Raw genomic sequence first — 23,185 nt, forward strand, 5'->3', positions numbered from 1 at the left:
ATTCTACAATAAATGAATGGAATTTTCATCATAAAATATTTTGGCTGCCGTTCCCTCTATCAGATCTCTGGAAGTCCTAGGTTAATCTAGCCCAGTGGAGCATGTGGGAAACTTAAAGAAGTAATTCATTCATTAAGATAATAAGTTGCTACTGTGCCCAAGAAACATATGAGGTAGGAGGACCTCTGCCTTTGACTTTTTCCCCTGTGTTTATATATTCTTTCTTCTACAGCAATCCATAAATTTTGAGCACAGAGACAAATTCTCCCCCAGAATTATGTCTCACTGGATTAACTGGTCATGTACTGAACTACATTGACTTTACCAAGATCAATTTGTTATACCGTATATCAAATTAGGGTTTGTGGAGGAATCTAGGAAGTCATGAAACTTTGGAGCGGGGTCTTTTTTATTCATATTTCCATTGTGCTGTTGCAATGTTTTTATTAAATGACAGCAGAAATCCCTTCCTCTCCCATCCACCACCCCATCAAAATCCTGATCCCAGAGACAGGGTATAACTCTGGGCATAATTATGGGAATTCCAACCAAGAATGTAGCTCTCTTCTGTGTTTGGTGGAATTGTTAAGGTGCAACAATCTATCAAAAGTCAGTGTATCCAGATCTCTCACTGCCATATTGTCTCTTTTTTCCATTAAGGTCAAAACTGACTAGATGTTTTAAACTAATTGAAAATGCAAGTTTCCAGGGGAGGCTTTTTAGTCTTTGGCAATGAAGTAGTCAGTAGTTGTCTAATCTAGAGGAAGGTTAGTGCTGGTTGAAAAGAGGCAGAAATCCTATTTTCTAATAGTAAAGGTCAGTGCATGAATGGCTGGGAGTAATGAAGCTGCTCAAATCACATGTGCTTCCCTCATCTTTATTTGAGACAGACTGTCAGTGTAACAATAAGCCCAGGCAGAAAGAACCTGAGTAAGGGAAAAGCCAAGAAGGCAAGGTCTACTGAATCAACATCCATTTGTCAGAAGGCTTGAATATTTGTAGAGCCCAGCTCAGCAACTCATGAGCCATTTAGGTAGGATTTTCTGTTAATTTGAATTTCCTTGATGCCTTTCAACATATTGAGCAAAAGTTGAGTTCTTACTTCTGTAATGTTAGCATTTCTGGAGGTTACTAAACCTTATTGCTGACCAGCTTGGTTTTATATATTAGTCAGGGTTCACTGAATGATGTTTCTGTAACAAGTGCTTCTCCCCCATTCCTTTTCTTTCAGAATTTCCTGATGTGAAAGTATTATCGAGGACCATGGAGGTGCTGCAGTGCGATGGCTGTGATTTTCGAGCTCCATCCTATGAAGACCTTAAAGCTCACATTCAGGATGTTCACACTGCTTTTTTGCAGCCAACAGATGTTTCTGAGGAAAGTCCTAGCCAGCCAAGGTCTGGCTCCATGAATGCTAGCAACCAGACAGAGGTCGAATTTTCTTCTGTAAAAGATGAATTTACAATTGCAGATGAAATTGCAGGTAAACGTAAACCTCTCTCTTTTTTGCTGCCTGTCTTGGCATATTTTAATTTGTAATTTTCATTAATTTTATTATAATGACAGCAAAGTGAGTATTGTTTGGTTACTGCCTTATCAGTTCTGATTATTGCTTTGTATGTAACCACTGAAATGGGTTGGGGATTTATCTGTTTTTTATCATCAAGAATTTTAGAAGTTATTTATTTATTTATTTATTTGGGGTGAACGTCTGAAACTAATGTCAGGTTTCACAGTAGCAGCCGTGTTAGTCTGTATTCACAAAAAGAAAAGGAGGACTTGTGGCACCTTAGAGACTAACAAATTTATTTGAGCATAAGCTTTTGTGAGCTACAGCTCACTTCATCAGATGCACTCAGTGGAAAATACAGTGGGGAGATTTATATACATAGAGAACATGAAACAATGGGTGTTACCATACACACTGTAATGAGAGTGATCAGGTAAGGTGAGCTATTAACAGCAGGAGAGAAAAAAAAACCCTTTTGTAGTGATAATCAAGGTGGGCCATTTCCAGCAGTTGACAAGAACGTCTGAGGAACGGTGGGGGGGGCAGAATAAACAAGGGGAAAACTAATGTGTTTATTTAAAGAAACTTTGTTTTAGAAGTAATACATAGACCACGTTACGTCCTATATGTCAGAGTTTTGCAGCAGGTACAGAAGAGAATCGTAAATGAGATAGTCCAGTGTATTGCATGCACTGGAATACTGATGGACCCAATGGGATGTGATTTTTGTTGAATATTGTATTATATCATTGAGTGGTAGGTGGAGAAGAAATTGTATGTATTTATTCCTTGTGGGTTTTTTTCTTTTAGGGCAAAATGCAGCTCAGATGGGGACTGGAAGTTATTATAGCCATAGCCAGAGTTTTTATAGCCAGCACATGGCCCCAAATCCTAAACCAACAAACAAGTTTTTCCAGTGCAAATTCTGTGTGCGTTACTTCAGATCCAAAAACCTTCTCATAGAACATACCCGAAAAGTGCATGGCACACAAGCTGGAGGGAGCTCTGTGGGACCGCCTGCTGCTGGATCCTTAAATTACAACATCATGATGCATGAGGGGTTTGGCAAAGTTTTCTCTTGCCAGTTCTGTACCTACAAATCGCCAAGGCGTGCAAGGATTATTAAGCACCAGAAAATGTATCACAAAAATAATCTAAAGGAGAGTTCAACTCCCCCTACTGCCACAGCTGCCATATCTGAATCTGCATCCGCATCCGTGCCGGTGCAGGAATCCTGCAAGGAGCTGCCTGCTGAAGTAGTAGAGCGTAGCATCTTGGAATCCATGGTCAAGCCTTTAACAAAGTCTAGGGGCAACTTTTGCTGCGAATGGTGTAGCTATCAGACCCCTCGAAGGGAACGCTGGTGTGACCACATGATGAAGAAGCATCGCAGCATGGTAAAAATACTGTCAAGCCTGAGACAGCAACAGGATGGAACCAGTTTGCCTGATGTGCAGAACAAAAGTGCACCAAACTCTGCCCCAAACTCCAGCTATATCTCTATGAATGCTACAGGGCGTGAGATGCCGAATGCCAACGTCTCAAACTTCAGAGGCTCCATGAGTAACTCCCTTATCAGACCCAATTCTTCTACATCTTCAAAGTTTTCTTCTGTGTCTTATCCTCAAATGAAGCCTAAGTCACCTCATAACTCTGGTATGGTTAATTTGTCTGACAGATCCCGCTATGGAATAGCTGACATGACAAATTCTTCTGCTGACCTGGAAACTAATAGTATGCTAAATGACTCTAGCTCTGATGAAGAGCTAAATGAAATAGACAGTGAGAATGGCTTGAACTCCATGGATCACCAGACCTCAGGAATGTCTGCAGAGCAGCTGATGGGATCTGATGGTAACAAATTATTGGAAACAAAGGGGATCCCCTTTAGAAGATACATGAACAGGTTCCAGTGCCCTTTTTGCCCTTTCCTCACTATGCACCGCCGAAGCATCTCCCGCCATATTGAGAACATCCACCTCTCTGGGAAGACGGCTGTATACAAGTGCGATGAATGTCCTTTCACTTGTAAGAGTTCATTAAAACTTGGAGCTCATAAACAATGTCATACAGGTACAACATCAGATTGGGATGCTGTGAATTCCCAGAGTGAAAGCATAGCCTCCTCTCTGAATGAAAGCACAGTGTCTTATGAAAGTGGAAATATAAATGGCAGGAAGTCAGGCGGAATGATGGAATCTGTGCAGCAGCAACAGCAGCAGTCCCCTCAACCCCACTCTCAGCACCCCTATAAATGCACGCTGTGCAACTACTCCACAACTACTTTGAAAGGTCTCCGAGTTCATCAGCAACACAAGCATTCTTTTTGTGATAACTTGCCAAAATACGAGGGACCGTCATCCAATACTCCACAAGAGAGTGAGGTGGATGCCCATGCTGCCTCCAGCACTGTGAAGAAAAGCCAGACCTCAATTCTTGGGTTATCATCTAAAAATAACTTTGTAGCTAAGACCTCTCGAAAACTGACAAATGACTTTCCCCTAGATCTATCGCCTGTGAAGAAGCGAACTAGAATCGATGAAATAGCGAGCAACCTACAGAGCAAAATTAACCAAAACAAGCAACAAGAAGATGCAGTGATTAACGTAGAGGATGATGAAGAAGAGGAGGAAGACAATGAAGTGGAGATAGAAGTAGAATTGGACAAGGAAGAAGAACAAACAGAGCCATTGATGGAGGTGTCTAGTTCCTATGCACCCCAGCAAATGTGGGGAAGAGATACTAATGATTCTCAGAAGGAGACTAATTTCAGGAACATGCCGCATGATTATAATTCCACCAATGGGGCAGAAATTGAGCTAACTTTATCTGAAGATGAGGAAGATTATTATTGCTCTTCTGTCAACATGAAGGATCATCAAGGGCCTAATGCATCTCTTCTGGGCAGCCAGTCGAGTATGTATGGATCTGATCAAAACAGTGAAAACGCAGAGTTTAATGATTCCGGACGGCTTTATTATTGCAAACACTGTGACTTTAGCAACAAATCTGCGAGGAGTGTTAGCACCCACTACCAACGGATGCATCCTTACATTAAGTTCAGCTTTAGGTATATATTGGACCCTAACGATCACAGTGCTGTGTACAGATGCCTTGAATGTTACATTGACTACACCAACTTTGAAGACCTGCAGCAGCATTACGGTGAGCATCATCCTGAAGCTATGAATGTACTCAACTTTGATCATTCTGATCTGATCTACCGCTGCCGCTTTTGCTCTTACACTAGCCCGAATGTTAGAAGCTTGATGCCGCACTACCAAAGAATGCACCCAACTGTTAAAATTAACAATGCAATGATATTTTCAAGCTATGTAGTCGAGCAGCAAGAAGGGTTAAATGCAGAGTCGCAAACACTGAGAGAGATCTTGAATTCTGCTCCCAAGACCATGGCAACTTCCACCCCAGTGGCCCGCGGGGCTGGAGTTCCTGCTACATTTAACAAAAATGCTTCAAAGAGTTTTAGTCCAGAATGTGAAAATCAGAAAGAGCCTTCAGTTAATAGCGTTGTGGTGTATGACTGTGATGTGTGTTCGTTTGCAAGCCCTAACATGCATTCTGTTCTGGTGCATTATCAGAAAAAACACCCTGAAGAAAAGGCTTCATATTTCAGGATTCAGAAGACCATGCGGGTGGTGTCTGTCGACAGGGGTTCTGCCCTAGCTCAACTGTCCTTTGAGCTGGGAACTCCCATCTCCCCAAAACTGTCCAACATGGCTTCACAGCCACCACCTCCCCCACCACCACCACCAGACCTCACCACTGAACTCTACTACTGCAAGCACTGTTCATATAGCAACCGCTCGGTGGTGGGAGTGCTCGTCCACTATCAGAAAAGGCATCCAGAAATAAAGGTCACTGCGAAATACATTAGGCAGACGCCCCCCACAGCAGCAATGATGAGGGGTGGTGAAATGCCACCTGGCATTCAGAGGCCACCAGCGTCTATGCAGCTGAACAGGGGCAGCTCTGAGAGCTCTGTGGCTCCCCTTGAGAATGAAATGTTCTTCTGTCAGCATTGTGACTATGGAAATCGGACCGTTAAAGGCGTGCTCATTCATTATCAAAAGAAGCATCGTGACTTCAAAGCCAATGCAGATGTGATCAGACAGCACACAGCCACGATTAGAAGCCTTTGCGATCGTGGCCAGAAAAAATTGTCCAGCAGCATGCCTGTGCCCACTTCCAATGCAGAGCGGGACAAGGCTAAACTAAGAGCTCTCAAATGCCGGCAGTGTTCCTACACGTCGCCTTATTTTTACGCACTGAGGAAGCATATTAAGAAAGACCATCCAAGCCTGAAGGCCACAGTTACATCCATTTTACGATGGGCATTTTTGGATGGCTTAATAGAAGCTGGTTATCACTGTGAATGGTGTATTTATTCACATACAGAGCCTAGCGGTTTGCTCGTGCATTACCAAAGGAGACATCCTGAGCATTATGTTGACTATACATACATGGCCACTAAACTCTGGGCAGGTCCAGATCCTTCCCCTCCAGCCCTAGTGATGCCATCAGAGGCAAAAACCTATAAATGCAGAGACTGCATTTTTGAAGCATCTTCCATTTGGGATATTACTAATCACTATCAGGCTTTTCATCCTTGGGCCATGAATGGGGATGAATCTGTGTTGCTGGATATCATCAAGGAGAAAGATGCTGCTGAGAAAGCTGGTACTCAGTCCGATGAAGTTGGGACTAGGGTTAATTCTGAAGACCAGATAACCACATCACAGATGGAACAGGACGTGGATTGTACAGAAGACTCCAGCCTCCCCCAAGAAAAAAATGTCCAGCTGGCCTCTGCAAACCCTGCGATATCCTCCACGCCGTATCAGTGCACAGTATGCCAGTCTGAATACAATAACTTGCACGGCCTCCTGACACATTATGGCAAAAAACATCCTGGCATGAAAGTTAAAGCTGCAGATTTTGCACAGGACATAGACATTAACCCAGGAGCCGTGTACAAGTGCAGGCATTGCCCTTACATTAATACGCGCATCCACGGTGTCCTTACACACTACCAGAAACGGCATCCGTCAATAAAGGTCACCGCTGAGGATTTTGTGCATGACGTGGAGCAGTCTAATGACATGTCCCAGAATGATGTGGAAGAAACAAGTAGGATTTTCAAGCAAGGGTATGGTGCTTACAGATGCAAATTATGCCCTTATACCCATGGCACTTTGGAAAAGCTTAAAATTCACTATGAAAAATACCACAACCAACCTGAATTTGATGTGTTTGCGCAGTCACCACCAAAGGCGTCTGCGGCCATGGAGCCGGAGAGTACCCCTGAAATAAAGGCTTCTCCAGAAATTGCTGCTGAGGACATCGGAGAAGTCGCCGTGCCAGCTTCTCATTTCTCCAGCTCTCATCTCGTGTCTCACACAGTATTCCGGTGCCAGCTGTGCAAATATTTCTGCTCCACCCGGAAGGGGATAGCCAGGCACTACCGCATCAAACACAACAATGTCCGGGCGCAGCCAGAAGGCAAAAACAACCTCTTCAAGTGTGCTTTGTGTTCCTACACAAACCCCATCCGCAAAGGGCTTGCAGCACACTACCAGAAACGGCACGACATTGACGCTTATTACACTCATTGCCTGGCAGCCTCCAGGACGGTAAGTGACAAGCCCAGTAAAGTGATCATTCCGTCTCCTCCCAAAGACACCTCTCCTCAACTGAGCGAGGAGCTGAGGAGGGCAGTGGAAAAGAAGAAGTGCTCGCTTTGTTCCTTCCAGTCCTTTAGCAAAAAAGGCATCGTGTCCCACTACATGAAACGTCACCCTGGTGTTTTCCCTAAGAAGCAGCATGCGAGCAAGCTAGGGGGCTACTTTACAGCTGTGTATGCTGACGAGCATGAAAAGCAGATCCTAGGTGAGGAGAGAAATGATTTTGAAAAGTCTGAGGTGGAGAATGAGACTCAGGAAATCGAGTGGCTTCCTTTCAGGTGTATAAAATGTTTCAAACTGTCCTTCAGCACCGCCGAGCTGCTGTGTATGCATTACACTGACCACCACAGCAAGGATTTGAAGAGAGACTTTACCATACTGGGATGTGGCACCCGCTCTCAGAGCTCTGCCTACCAGTGCAAGCACTGTGATAGCAAACCGCATAGCATGGCGGAGCTGGCCTCGCATTTGAACAGTCACAATGAGGAATTCCAGAAGCGTGCCCAACGTCAAGAGAGGAGGAAACAGCTTTTGAGCAAGCAGAAATATGCAGATGGTGCTTTTGCAGATTTCAAACAAGAGAGGGTAAGAGAGTGTGTGTGTGTGTGTTCTCTCAACAGCCCCAATCCCTCCCCGCTTCTTCTTATTAGTGTCCCCATGCATGTGCTCTTTGGCAGCCAAATGGCTACAAGCAAGCAAGTGACTTAGTGTGCCAGTGAGTTCTATAAATCAATTAAATGCTCTAGCTTGATTACATCTGCCCCCCCCTCCCGCCCCCTTCTGTATCCCTTTCTAGAGCTTCCTAGGGGATTGCTGTTTCCTCCTCTCCTCCTCCTATGAGTAGCCTCCTTATCTGGCACTTAATTATGTGACTTTCTACTACAAGGCCACTGGCCTGTCTCTTTCCCAATCCCCCTGGTCATGATTCCTTGTAATAACACAAATTTCCTTCTCAGGAATAGCCTACTCAGTAAGACATGGTGTCAGCAAAATGGGGGTAATATATCTGACATGGGGCCTCATCCAAAGCCTATTAATATCAATGAGTATCTTTCTAGTGACTTCAGGCTTTGGATCAGGCCCCATATGAACTTTGGACCAAATTTTGTTCTGTTTCACTGGTGTAAATCTGGAGTAACTATTTACCATTGCGAAGGAGTGACTCATAGTTTATATCAGAGTCACCCAATTACATGGCATAATTGGGCCATGTAATTAAAAATTAATAAAATTGTCACTAGGCAGAAATTCAGAGTTCATACTATGGAAATGTTTTACCTGTATATTTTAAAGGCATTAACGAGGGCTAATTGAAAACTTGAGAGGAGATTTTGCAAACCAGCCTAAGGGATTTAAACACATTATCCATCTATGTTAATGGATGTGTGTGTAAGTCATTTAGACGGCTTTGCAAAATCTGTACCTTTGTCCTTAAAGTGCCAAGAGAGTGGGCCTTTTTCTTTTCTATTTGAACAAACAAAAATGGCTTGCCTAATTGTTTTGGTTTTAAAATCCATGCTGTCTCAGAGTACGTTTGTAATCTCTCTCTCTTTTTTTTTTTTTTGGTTAAGTTAGTTCTGGAAGCAAATTTCAGTGTCTTTGTTGATTATACTGATGTGTTCCAACAGACATTCGGTCACTTGGAAGATGTATCAAAATTTAAGGAGAGGAAAGTTGTTGGATACAAATGTAAATTTTGTGTGGAAGTTCATCCCACCCTTCGAGCCATCTGTAATCACCTTCGCAAGCATGTTCAGTATGGGAATGTCTCGTCTGTGACAGCTACCGTAAAGGTGAGAATTATAAGAAGTGGCTATGTGTTTGTTTGAGATTAAAGCCTGATCAAAAAACTCACGGAAGCCGATGGGCAGACTCTCTCATTAAGTTCAATTTGGATTAGGTACTGATTTACTAAATCCATCATCCAAATCTAATGGACAGTTTTCTGTGTTGTCTCTGGATTATTTTAATGCTAGATTTTTTCAGACGTTAGTTACAACTTTCTTCTACCTTTGATTCAGGACATGAAGACTATTTTTTGCCACTGAGTGTATCCCATTTCTCTTGCATAAAGGAATTTGTCTTGTCCATGGTAGAAAGCGTAGGCCTCTGAGCAGGAAGCTCTTGTCCAGCTGTTCTGGGCTACTTTTCTACTATCTTTGCCTCTGAAGGCAAAATTTTCAGAAGAGGAAGCCTGAAGTGTGCATGCACAAATGTACATGAAATTGTGTGTTACATGCTTGCATGCGTAGTTACAATGACACAAGCAAACCGGGTGTTTGTATCTGCAAACAGCCATTCAGATGGCTAATTAGTCATTTACCGGAGCCATTGGCCCAACTAAAGAGGCCAATTGTAAATGCACTTTAGTTTTCATGTGCAAATGGACTTTTGCTTCTAGGAAATCAGGTGTGCAGGGGAGGACTGGGGTTTCCTACCTAACAGCAGGTTCTTCAGGATATCAACTGGGGCGTGTGCATGCAATCGTGCGGCAGGAGCTGTGAACACATTCCTTTTGCTGCAGTGAGAATTCAGAGTGGGTTGAGTAGCAGAGCTGACCCCACAATCCCGTGTTTCTAACCCCTACTGCATACTGCGATAGGGCAACTAAATCCAGAAGGGTCTGAGCTGCTCTACCTAAGAGGGCTTTTATTATTTTGTTGTCCTTTCACTGCCCTCCCCTTTTGCTTACGTGATGCTACAAAAGAGATTGTTCCTTTTCTCCTGCCCAGCTATCCTTTTCAAGCATAGCTTACAGGACCGTTGCCATCTTTTTGAGCAAAAGGAAATTACTTAAGTAGTTGAGCAAGAAAGCTGAAAACCAAGGTCAAATGAATGTGGTGTTACACTCTCTACCAATTTTAAGCTGCTGATCACAACAAAATATGTGCCGTGGTGAATAATATTAAGGGAGGGGAACAAGAAACAAGTAACTATTTCTGAAGAGGAGTAATGTTTTCATAGAGTGCCTGTTGTTTCTCATGAATTTAGTGCTGGTGGAAAGTGTCTGCTCAACAGCCCTGGAAAGGGGAGGTCTGGGTTAGCCCAGAGGCAAGGACAATGCAAGTTTCCTCCATACCACCTTCCTATGTGTCTCTAACCTGTTTTGTGGGATCCACTTCCAGGAGTTAGACGGTAGTTAGTTCAGTTTCTACTCCAATTCCATGGCTTTTATGATGACATTGACAATATTACTTAGGGCCAGTTGTGAGATTTAGTCTTTTTTTAGAGTAGATTTGAAACTGGGGGACCGTTTCCTGAAGGAAGCCATTGATGATATGGGAACGGTGCAGGGATATCTTTAGAACATGGATGTAGTCGGATTCCAGGAGACATTCTGAAAAGGGAAGCTTAGATGGGAAAGTTAACACATGGGGAAGACCCAAGGCAGAAGGGAGAGAGAATTGATGGCTTTGGGGGGGTATGTGTTTTTTAGCAGGAAGCGGAAGATTCTTCAAACACAACTTTGGAGGGTTTTGAGGGAGCAAAAGACCATGGCATGGTGGAATTTACAGAAGCTGAATCTGGAGCATCCTTGGAAGATGAAACCAGGCCTGGGGGATACCACTGCAGCCAGTGTGACCGGGTTTTGATGTCTATGCAGGGTCTGCGATCTCATGAGAGAAGTCATTTGGCTCTGGCCATGTTTACCCGTGAAGACAAGTACAGCTGCCAGTATTGCTCCTTTGTCTCTGCTTTCAGGCACAAGTAAGTTTTTGCAATAGAAGTACAGACCAGTGATACTGTTTTCATATGTGCTGACATTAATGGGGGCACTGTACACTTGAAAACTGGACACCTTTACTGTTTAACTGCTCCCCTGCCCCTTTTTTCTAGTTTTCAGGTATTCACATTCTTCTGAGTCCCCTTACCAATGTCTCTGATTCTTTTCATATTTTTTTTTTTAAATATTCATTCTCCTTTTTTCTGTGGGGGAAGAACACACAAACAAAAGGGGCAAACTTCCTACACAGAGGAAACAATGAAACTGACCTTCTACGCAGTGCTGTCAAATTAATAAAATAAACAGGAAAGAAAAGAGGGAGATACTCATAAATAAGGAACCTGGGTGTTACCTGTAGCAACAGTTTTCAGATAGCAGTGTGATTTTTTGTTGGTGGAGTTTTGTTGGGTTGATTTAGAGAGATGTAGTCTCTTTAATGCTGAGCAGTTCTCAAGAGCTGAACTTAAAAAAATCTTGATTTTTTTTATTCTGTTATGTAAATTGTTCTATGAAAACATTATCCACAAGAGTATAGGGCTCTTCTCTGAATGAGTTCCACAACATATTCCATTTTCTGATGCAACAGATTAAGTATTAGCAGAAATAAACAAACTTCTCACAAAGTGTGTGCTAAAGGTTTTCTTAGATTAGGGAGAGAGGTAGCTGCTTAATTGGCATTTTAAACTTTTTGAAGGCCTGCCACAAAGAAATGTACTCCGTAGGATTCGCCCACACCAAACCCCCATTGACAGGCTTGAGAACACATGCATGCTTCATCTATCCTCCAAGGAGACTCCTACTCATCCAACGAAGGAGGGAAGAGCCATGCTCTGTTCTGTCTGAAACATTTGTGGCATCATCCACAGCATCGTAAGTCAGGCTTAAGTGTGTCTGCTCTGCAACCAAATCCAAACCAGGGAGAGAGCAGGACACAGAAAACAAATCTTGTGTTCTAGACAGGCGACACTTCCACCAGCACCCTAAGTGTGTCCAGCTAGGTTATAACCATAATCTGTTTTACAGGCTCTGAGAGGTAAAAGGACAGGGGCATCCCCCGGTGAATGTGTGTTGGGCACAGGGGGCCTCTTCTGAGCAGAGGTATTCCGATACTGAATTGGCAGGCCTTGGCAGGACTGCATTGGTGGAATACAGACTGTGCCACTTTAAAAGTGTAGGGAGAACCACTACTCTCTGTACTAAAATAATCCTCCTCCTCCCCCCCCCAATCCCCCCCCAAAACTCTAGCACTGAGGTTGCCTGCACTCTTCCCTGGCAAGTGTTATATTGGCTGTGAGTGAAGAAGATGCTGGGGTTAAATAGGGAGGATCAAGCTGGAGTTCTATAAAATTGTGGTTGCTGTAGAAATAGGTTCAATCAGATATTGTGTGACTATCTACGTCATCTCTTTAACATGGGTAAAATAGGTAATTGGGAGAGAGAAAATCCGTAGTACAAGTTTAAAAAAAAAAAAAACCTAAATAAAAGCTGATTGGAAAAGAATCTCAGAGGTGGGACCTATGGTTTGAGTTTAATTGTATGTGGTCCTGTATGGACTAGTATTATATATTATACCTCTTTGGATGGACAATCTGCTTTAATTGTTAAGCAAGCTTGTTTCCTTGTCAGGTATTTAAGACGGGGGTTTTGTTGTTATGTGAAGTATCGACGCAAATGGATGCTCCGCATATTTTATTCATTGAGCAGATTTGTTGATTTCACTGGACTGGCAGTAATTATAGCTCCTTATTGAATTTACAATAACATTATTTTGCTATGAAGTGCTACTGTAAATAGACATACTGTACATTTTGTTACTATCAGGTGTTAATTTGAATGGACTAAGAATGCAGCTTTTGCACCGATGAACAGGCATTTTTATAGATTAGGCTCTTTTTGTGGTAGTACAGGATGAAAAATGTAGCAGGAACTTCTGCATTGTGTGTGAAGGTGCTGATATTTAGTAAGAATTTGCCAGTTTAAGTGAAATACAAGCAAATTTGAAAATAAAACGGAAGCACTTCTGAGACTAAAGACTGTTTCCCCCAACCCATTATCCTGTTGCCATGCACCTCTTGCACATGCAGGCTGAAAGTAGGACAAGAGTCAAACATGTTAACATACCATGAGAAGGGGCTGTTGTTGGGGATATGTCTAGTCCAGCCTAAAGTTGGTGCTTGCTCGCTTGAGATTTGTGAACTTGGGAAGATCAGATGGTTTAGAGAAGCTTCCAAACTCTGGGGTTCTTATTCAGATACTATGATGTTCACCTAGTGCTTCATTCTTCTAAATCAAATGTAATTATGAATTGAGCTGTTATATAAAGATTGATTAGAAAGAGTCTGGAATCTGAAAGGGTTTCTTAACCCCCTCTCTTGCTTTGACTTCTCACAAAGAAGATCCTAGCATAGATGTTTCCTGCTACCCACACTTTTTTCTTGGGCTCCATACGCTGTCTTCCAAATCTCTCTCTAAAACCATCTTTTTTTTGCTCCTGGAACTCCTTGGTTGGCTCCTGCACAGCCTGCTGGCATCTTCCCCAGAACAGACTAGTCCGTTTCTATTCTCTTTGCCAAAAGAAGGCTTCCTCAATAGAGCAGGTTGAAAAATTTCAAAACTTGCTGATTGGAGGGGGAAAGGGGGCAAACTTTTCACAAAGACTCTTGTCAAACCAAAAATTGCTGTGGTTTGTTTGGTTTTTTTTAACCAGCTCTGTTCCATAGCATCTATCCTGTTACACTCTGGATAAGACTGATTAACACCTGATTTTTCCCAATTATCCTGTTTAAGTGGCTTGCATTCTGCATAATGTTGGGCTCAGTTCTCCCACCCTTCCTCACGCTAGATACTACCTTGCTTTGCAAGTTGCCTCACAGGATTAAGGTGCTACCCAGCATGAAGAAGGGTGGCAGAGTCTGGCCCGTTAGGTTTTCAGCCTGGCATATGAAGGAGTAGCTGAAGTTATTTAATATTTTGTGTTTCCTTTTTCTGCCTCTCCCTTGCCAAGTTTGGATCGCCATATGCAGACTCACCACGGACACCATAAACCATTCCGTTGCAAACTCTGCCCATTCAAGTCTTCCTATAATAGCCGCCTGAAAACTCATATACTCAAAGCTCATGCTGGTAAGTCTCTGTCAATTTTACAATGCAGCAACTATAACCAATGTCTTACTCTCTTTGCCACTGTTACCAGTTAAACTTTTCATTGCCAGTTTTGGTTGGGATTTTCAAAGGTGGTTCAGCACTGGTCAACTCTCTGCTCCCATTAAATTCAGTGAGAGTCTTAACATTGACTTCAGAGGGAGCAGAATTAGGCTAACACTGAGCACTTCTGAAAATCCTGCACTTTTTGTTTCTAAAAGTGTGCTCAGTCATTCAGCTTCTAGTAATGGTGACCAGTCACGTTTGATACTCATATGTTGATGATCTGCTGTTCTGATATGTTTATATTTTAAATGACTCCTGAAATGAGCTGGGATTTGCATTTTGGACTGTCATGTGTTGGCTTCAATGTGCAAACTGAACTTGGAGCCAGATCCTCAGCTGGTTTAGACTGGCATAGCTCCATTGACATAAATGGAGCTTATGCTGACTTACACGAGGTGAGGAGTGAAGTATTTTGTAGACTTTTTTACCCTGCTGTGTAGAATATGTACATACACCCAACACACTTGTGATAGTTGGGAATTGGGAAAGTGATACGGGGAGGGAAAGGATCACAGCAAAATATTGCACCTGTGACTGTCTAAAGGTATGAGACACAAGATTGTTCAGAGACTGATCTTGATTTCCTGCCCGCAGCCATGTGACATATTTCTGCATTAAAAAGGTTATCACAGGACTGGGGTCAATATCTACTTACTCCTTTGGCTACTGTTACAGCTTCCTTTAAAAAAAAAAAAAAAAAAAAGGCAGATCAAATCAAAAGCAGATAAGTAGGCTGTCAACCAACACTAACCACCACACAGTAAACTAGCTAATTACTAAAACCCAATGGTGTTAGACATCTGTCAATAACTACATCTCTGAACCTCCAGGGATTGCTGCTTACATGGTCACATCTTGTTCTCATAGCAGTTCCTTCTGCCTGTTCTGCAGTGGCACAGTTAATACAGTAAAATTGGTTGTAGCCCACTAACAAGAAGTTAATCTTTCCTGTTAAATTCAAATAGATCAAAATTAACCTTGGACGAAGGGCAGTCAGGAGGCGCCTATAGTTTGGTGCTGCTCTGCATTCTGTTTCCTATATTGATTGCAGATTTCACACTTGGGCACCTTATCTGCAATGGCAGCATTCATGCCAGGCCCTGTTCTTACACCTCTCAGTATACGGCTGGGCACTGAGAATTAGTTTTAACGTTTCTGGCCTCGTGCTGTGTGGGATTATGAGAGACCCATTTTAAACAGCGATTTCAGTTTGTATACTCCCAATAAGTTTTCAAGTGTGGAGGTGCCTGGATGTTTTTGTTGGCCGTCCATTTAGAATTAATCTCTCAAGGTTGGGCTATTTTGTATTTCCTGTTTGAGCTTGTCAAAATTTAGTTTAAAAATTTGTAAGTGAGCCATATTTCCTCCAAACTCCTTTTTCTATAGATTCTTGATTTTGCTATATATAGGTGATCTTGAAACCATGTCTGCTCTGAGAAACTCCTTACAGGGCCTGTATCTCACATTTTGGAATTTTGTGGTCACTTTCTGGAGTGTAGGTGGTGCTTTGCACAATGGTTTGTGTAATAGGATTTCCAAAGTTTCATGGTCTATTTCTGCTTCAACCAGTGTCTACCAAATAGACATTCATGAAACCAAAAAGTTGCTAGCATTTTTTTTCAATCTAAGCATAGCTCTGTTGTGTTTTTAGTCAGCTCTCTGGAAATATAAGTAATCACCTTCCAGGAAGGCTACCCCCCTACCCATGTGATTTTGAATCAACCAAGATCTTAGACTCGTTCTAATCTCAAAATATTCCAGTTTTAGCACTTCCATGACAGCTTTTTTTTTTTTTTTAAATTTCCAAAACTTTTTCTCTCCCTGATCAGACCAGTGCTAATGTGTACAAATTTAGAAGTGAATTTGCTTAGATACGTTAGCCTGCTTCTTATTCTGGGTCTTTCCATTTGTACAATTGCCTCCATCTTTCTGACTCTGGTCAAACTCCATTTGTCATGGAGTACGTACTTTACATTCACGCCTCTCTGGCATTTGTTCCTGTTCAATGTAATGTTCTTTCTTTGGCATGTTACGGAACGTTATGTGGTGCCTCTTGTGGTGTTGTTGTCTTCACCCCAAATCAGCAGATTGTTTAAACAATTACTTCTACCCCATCCACATTCTAAATAATCTGGATCATGATGCTTTGGTACATCTCAGGATCTGAGACAGTCCCAAAGGGATATTATTTTTATATATATATATATATATATATATCTTCAAAATGGAGAGTAGAAGATAGGTCTTTGTAGTTTTTCTATTGTCAGACTTTCAAAAACTCTTGCCTTGCATCCAAAACTGAAAGTCCTCTTGCATTTTGAAGTCCTAGATACAACCACCTCAGCTGTTTTCATAGAGTAGTGCTTGGGTTTGATAACCTTATTCAAATCTTCTTGATCCATAAGAGTACTTAACTTGTTTGATTTCATTATGATATCCTTAATATTAATAAAGTCAGTTGGGGCCGGTATTTATTCAATAACATCTAATTTTACCATATCGTGAAGCTCATCCTTCTTGCTCACTGTATTTTGGACAGCATGCTGGTGTCTATGTCAATGGGATGCATTACATCCTTAATGCGTCCTGTCCCACTAAGCAACCAATCATATTCTGGAAGAATAACATTTGCATATCATCTGTAAATGTGTTGTACACCTTTGTTAATCAGCATTTGCAGATGGGACCACATGAGAATTCTTGTTCCACTACTTCGTACTCTGAGTGGTCTGTCCTTCTCCAGATACACCAGTGTGTGCTTGCCATTGTCTTTTACTAAAGAAGCTTAGCTGTTGTTGTTTTTTAATTTTAGCACAGGGTGGTCTCTAACCTTTTTGTTTATGCTTGCTGTGATTATGTTACACTGGGCTCCAGTATATATTTTCAAATTCTCTTTTTGTTTATTTCCGTGTCACAAACTCAGTCTGTTCCAGAACCTTGTTTTCTAAATTTATGAAGAGACCCCCCACAAAAGAATTGTTTCTGCATCTTCATTATCAAAGCTTTGTCCTCCAGCTAATGTTCATAAATACTTTACACTTATTTTTGTCTTGTTTTTTTGTGGTTTGTTTGTAACCCATGCTTATTCAGTGTGGTGCTTTGTTCTCCCTTCCAAATAAGAGCGATACTTGCATGTGTAACACCACAACCCTTGTGTTGGACAACTTTGCTTTGTGTTCCAGTTGCCTCCGCACTTAACTGCAAACAAATCTGGTCTCTCCAATTTGTTTATCCTTGTATTCCATCTTTATGGCTTGGAATGTACTTAGAATTACAAGCACTTCTGTTCTTTCACTTCTTCTTCTTAATGCTTTCCATAACTGTTTTCGCTAGCCTTACAAATATCCACATTTCCTAGTAATGTCATGTCCATTTCTTGTAATAATCTTGCCTTGATCTGGTTATCACTTATACCACACATAATTCACGTGACTTAGCTTTGTTACATGATGACCAATGATCTTGCCTGACAGCTTGTTTCATGTCAGGAAAATATACCTTTCCCAGATTGCCTGGATCACGATATTCTTGAAGATTTTGAAGGATTTTGGCTAGCATCTTGTAATGCCCTTCGTGCTCCTTCTGTAATGCTTCCGGACCTGCCGCATGTAGCAGTATGGAGGATTCCACCCTCTCCAATGACTGTGAAAGGCCTCTTGCTTCCAAGAAAATTTGGAAGTCCTGTACCCACCGCTTCCAGCTCTCTTTCAGCTTGAGGGATTCAATCAGCTCCATTTCACCAAAGATTGTTTTCTTCCAACACCATGCAACAAAGCTGTGATGCACGTGAGTGCTGATGAGAGACTGGTCTTTATTTGCTGGCCTCTAGTCATGTGACAAGGGGGCCAGGGTTTCAAAAGGGCAATACCTTTGTCATATGGCAGGTGTCACTATCCATAGACTCCAGTACCGACTGTTCCAACAGGAAAACTAAATAGCTGGTTTTCTTTGGAACCAGTCTTGCACCAGAGGAGTCAATGGGAGTTTTGCCATTGAGTTCAGTAGGAGAAGGATGGGGCCCCATTATTTCTTTTGTGAGCTGATGACTTGCCTGTATTTCGCTCACCCAGGTGAACATGCCTACAAATGCTCCTCCTGCTCATTTTCCACCATGACAATCAGCCAGCTGAAAGAGCACTCCTTGAAAGTGCATGGGAAAGCACTGACACTACCAAGACCCCGCATTGTCAGCCTTGTAGCCTCACTCGCCCAACACGCCTCCAAGAACCACACTCCTGCTGAAGAAGTGGAGGACTCTAATGGTAAGAGGTGCCTCAGAGCAAGATCCTAACTGTCTAAAGTGCTGTTTACACACCCACCCACCCACACACATATATTAAGGCAACAGCCTGCCCCAAAGGCAGTTTCTTTGGTCACTTTGTAAAGGAAAATCTGAAGTTCCTTCTAAAACGAGAATAAATTTGTTTGAAGCTTTAGTGTATGATCTACGGAAGAACCTCACTAATTCATGCTCCTCTAACTTGTCCAGCCCATAACTGATATTCAGAGTATGTCAGGGTGTCTTCATTTCTCAGCAAAGTTTATTGGGGAGATTTTTAAAGACACAATTAGATTCTTAACTCCCACTGAGAATCAGTGGGAACAGGATATCTAACTCCCTATCTGTGCCTCTGAAAATCTCCCCCTAAAAGCGACAGGGTGTGTATAAAAGAAGTCCAAAATATTGGCTGTATCAGGATGGTGGGTAAAGATGGTGAGTGAAGTCAAAGAGGCATTGTTTTCCCACCTCCCTTATGCCCATTGTAAGAGAAGCATGCTGCTTGGGGCTCTGGGAATTTTGGTCAGTGTGGTTGAATAGAGCAGATGCAGAACTGGAGTATGGATGCTATATATGACAGAGACCCTAGCAAGCTTATAGGGAGATAATGCAGCTGCAGTGTCAAGCTCCACATCTTGAACCCCCAGGCCGGCAAGGGAGTTGGTACTTAGGCAAGAAACTACTATGGTTCCTGAGTGAGCCATATTGACAAAGAAAATAGATGCACAAGGGGCTGGGCAGAAGTTCCAGCTCTGTGTAGATCTTCCAAGGTTGTCTGGGATTTCCTCAGATCAGATTTTCCATGGAAAAGCTCGAAAGAAATGTAATATTGTTCCAAATATTCCATAGAATGTTCTGGAATTTTGTTTTGTTTTGTCGTTGTTGAAACAAAAAGTTTCATTTCTAATCACTTAGTGTTTTTGGAAGAATGGGGGGAATGGGAAAGAATGAAAGAGGACTAAACCCAGAAAGGCAGAAACCCCAAAAGACTAAAATAGAAACTGGTTTTTTTTTCAAAGAAAACTTGTAAAGATGTGAACAGCACAAACATGTTCCAAAAAGGCTGTTTTTTTTTTTTTCTTTTTTCAAAAACATCCTTTCAGTGAGACAATTTTGACCAGCCCTGTTCAGATCCCTTCCTTTCACAGGATGGTGTCTGGCACTGGGCAGTGAATACTGACCGAGCTACTACTAATGCCATTTTTGCTAATACGAAGCTAGTCCAAGGAGTAAAGTATATCTGGTGTGCATTATTGCGTTTTAAAAAAATATTTCTGTGACTCTTCAGATTTCAAAACTCAGTCGTTATCAATGGAGCTACCAATCTTTAATGTGAATTAGCAAGGTTCTGCTAATGATGAAGGTATCAAGAGATGAGCAGAGTCAATGTTATGGGCTTTGGAGGGATGATGCATTTGCTTTCTATTGCTCACACTCAGAGCTCCAAGTCTTGATTACAGGAGCAAGGCATGAATTGCAGTTATCCTCTGTCACCTGTTATGTTTTCAGTATTGTAGCCTTTTTATTTTTAAAGAGGAGTACATATTAGTTAAAGTGTTCTGGTTAAAAAGTTTTAGGTACACTGAAACACACCCATTATCAGAGGTGTCTCTGTTAAACAGTCCAGATTTGTATTGAGACCAGAGGCCAAGACAGAATTTGTCCCAAATAGCTTGATCGTCTTTAAACTAGGTTAATAGTTAAATGACTTTGAAAATAATAAAAGCCACCAGCAGCCAATTAGAAGAGCATAGGTGAAGTAATAATCATATGAACATTCTCAGTATCACTTGGGAAAGGAATAACATGCTTTTAGTAATTGTCGTGACATTGCGGAGTTGGTTACAGACTAAATTGATGATTGCTATGCTTTTGATATGGTTCATTTTGGATTTTTAGAAGGGGCTGAATAGAGTTCTGTGTAACTCAGACCTGTAAGCTGCAGGTGATACGTGGAATAGATAAACAATTGGTCAGAATAATGGAAAGGAGGCAGTACATGTGAAAGGTGCTATTATGCCCCACTGGGGGAAGTATTAAGTGGGGTTCGCACAATACACAGTAGTTGGACCTCCACTGTTCTAACATATATAAATAACCTTCCCCTGGGCTGGCTATAATCTAGTTAATTTGCTGATGACACAAAATTGGATCAGAGTGAGAGTAAGTGGCAAACATGGATATTATATCAAATGAATTTGAACTTGTTTCATGAATCAGTAGCTATATGGCAACAAAGTACAGTTGAAAGCTTATAAATCAGGCCTATTTACTATGCACGTGCATTAAAATGAATGGAACAGAACTAGAGCAGGATGGCTTGAAAGAGGAGTGGGAGTGGAGAATGTGGAGCCTGAAAGAATACATTAAAGAAGGGGGGCAGGAGAGGTGCACAACCAAAATGGCGAAATGCACATTTGTCACAGCCTTGCTGGAATAAAATGGTTCTGTGGCGAGCGCCCAGTAGAAATTTTACCTCCAGGTCAGGCAGAATTTGTTTCCCAAGGCACCACTTTTAACGGTCCAAAGAAACACATTTAGGCTGGTCCATGCATTACAAGGCATGAAGGAATTTAAATCTGTATGGCTCATTTATTTTAGCTTTTTATTGGGAGCAATGAGCACAGCTTTACAGTGTATGTCCTGGAGCCGAGATGTTTGAGTGAGAGTAGACTTCGAGGGCACTTTTGGTGGTCTGGTCCTTGTTGGCTGTGTTGTCAGTAAAAAGAAGAATCATAGAAACGCTATAATGCTGATATAAACTGGTCCAGGTCAGCAGTAAGCAGTTGTTTGGAGGTCTGTGGTGAAATAACCTGATGGACTGTGTTGGAGGTGAGGTGAAGGCCTAAACAGGCATAGAAGCAGAACTGCCCTCTCAATTCCAAGAGGGGTAGGCCCTGCAGGTCAATATTGAATCTTATTAGTGAGACAACATGGGAAGCTGATCCTATTTATACCATACCTGGTTTGTGGAAGGGGGACTTCTACATGTGCACAGTATTTCTGGTGTAGAAGGTGACTGTCGCCATGGTATCAGGTGCTCCTTAGATGGGAATCGGTACATTCTGTAAGCATAAAATTCTCTCCCCCGCACAAACTATTTATTTATTAGGAAGTTTTAACAGCTTGCCATGTAAATATCATAAACAAAACAATAATCATTGCAACACTGAGCTTTTGTTCAGAGAAACATTATACAGCAGTATGATCATCAGAGCTCTCTCTTTAATAGGGTTTTACCATGTTAGTGAGCATCTTTACACTACCCCCAACATATCAGTGATTTTATTAAACTGAGTGACATCTCTGAATACACACATTGACCAAACTAGGCATGTCTGTCTAATGTTAATAAAAAATTGGACGGGAAGCACCAAATTCTTTTGAAAAACAAAAATGAAAGGCCTGTGTAAATACTGGACATTAAAGTGCAGTCTTGTGTGTAGCATGATCCCTTGTAGTCTGTTGCTGTTTTAAACAATAATAATCCAGATAAAGGGCCAAATCCACAGCTGTTACACTGCTGAGCTTCAGTGGAGCTATGCTGCTTTCCACCTTTCCTTCTGGTTGTTATGAATTAGAAAGTCAGGTCTTGGCTGGCGTTGTGGAATGGATAGTGACTGGCATGCTTGTGAAATGATGATATCACAAGAATAAGGAGACTCAAAACTAAGCATTTGAGAGTTTGTTTTTGTGTTTTGTCAAACCGTTTTTGTGTTTTTGGTGGGTTTCTTCAAACCTGTTTCACTTCCAAGTCTAAAGAGCAGGTTGGAGAAAGGATGTCTTTAGCTCTGTCTCTAGTAAGGCAATCCACACTAGTTCGTTACACCAGCACAAACTCGTAATGTAGACACACCACTCTGGTGCAAAGTGGGGCTTTACAGCTGTGCAGCTTAATCCAGTAATACACAGAAATAAATTACACTGGTTTATCTATAACAGTGCAAATTTCCTTACTGTAGGCAGGGCCTGAGTTATAGATTAATTACCCCTTCTTTCAGGGTGAGAGGTCATACTACACATGCTCTGAGATCCTCCAGCAAAACTAGGGAAAGCCTGATTGGACTTTCCAAGGCAGTACCACACCCTGCTTCATCCCTTTTAAAGATAAGCATAAATCTTTCAGTTTGCCTGCAAGTAGTTACACTAGGCCAGGACTTAAGTGTTTGCAGGACTGAGCCCGAAAATCATAGAATCATAGAATATCAGGGTTGGAAGGGACCTCAGGAGATCATCTAGTCCAACCTCCTGCTCAAAGCAGGACCGATCCCCAATTAAATCATCCCAGCCAGGGCTTTGTCAAGCCTGACCTTAAAAACTTCTAAGGAAGGAGATTCCACCACCTCCCTAGGTAACGCATTCCAGTGTTTCACCACCCTCCTAGTGAAAAAGTTTTTCCTAATATCCAACCTAAACCTCCCCCACTGCAACTTGAGACCATTATTCCTTGATCTGTCATCTGCTACCACTGAGAACACTCTAGATCCATCCTCTTTGGAACCTCCTTTCAGGTAGTTGAAAGCAGCTATCAAATCCCCCCTCATTCTTCTCTTCCGCAGGCTAAACATCCCCAGTTCCCTCAGCCTCTCCTCAGAAGTCATGTGTTCCAGTCCCCTAATCATTTTTGTTGCCCTCCGCTGGACTCTTTCCAATTTTTCCACATCCTTCTTGTAGTGTGGGGCCCAAAACTGGACACAGTACTCCAGATGAGGCCTCACCAGTGTCGAATAGAGGGGAACGATCACGTCCCTCGATCCGCTGGC

The 23,185-nt window shown here is 42.1% G+C and overlaps 1 protein-coding gene across 7 annotated transcripts in view; it reads left to right on the forward strand.

Annotated features, from left to right (window-relative positions):
- The window catches only part of ZNF462 (zinc finger protein 462), a 102,539-nt gene that overhangs the window by 45,612 nt on the left and 33,742 nt on the right, over positions 1-23,185 (forward strand). For 4 of the 7 annotated variants that reach the window (XM_084627745.1, XM_084627747.1, XM_084627748.1 and 1 more), the window contains exons 2-7: positions 1,232-1,483; positions 2,321-7,797; positions 8,841-9,005; positions 10,649-10,920; positions 13,941-14,059; positions 18,214-18,405. In XM_084627745.1, the coding sequence (XP_084483871.1) occupies positions 1,264-1,483; positions 2,321-7,797; positions 8,841-9,005; positions 10,649-10,920; positions 13,941-14,059; positions 18,214-18,405 (6,445 nt within the window). In that variant the 5' untranslated portion in view covers positions 1,232-1,263. Of the gene's footprint in view, positions 1-1,231; positions 1,484-2,320; positions 7,798-8,840; positions 9,006-10,648; positions 10,921-13,940; positions 14,060-18,213; positions 18,406-23,185 lie in introns of those variants that run through there. The other 3 variants (XM_084627742.1, XM_084627743.1, XM_084627744.1) reach the window with 3 other exon arrangements.

This window comes from Lepidochelys olivacea, assembly GCF_965140295.1.
Source record: "Lepidochelys olivacea isolate rLepOli2 genome assembly, chromosome: 5".
Lineage (NCBI taxonomy): Eukaryota > Metazoa > Chordata > Testudines > Cheloniidae > Lepidochelys > Lepidochelys olivacea.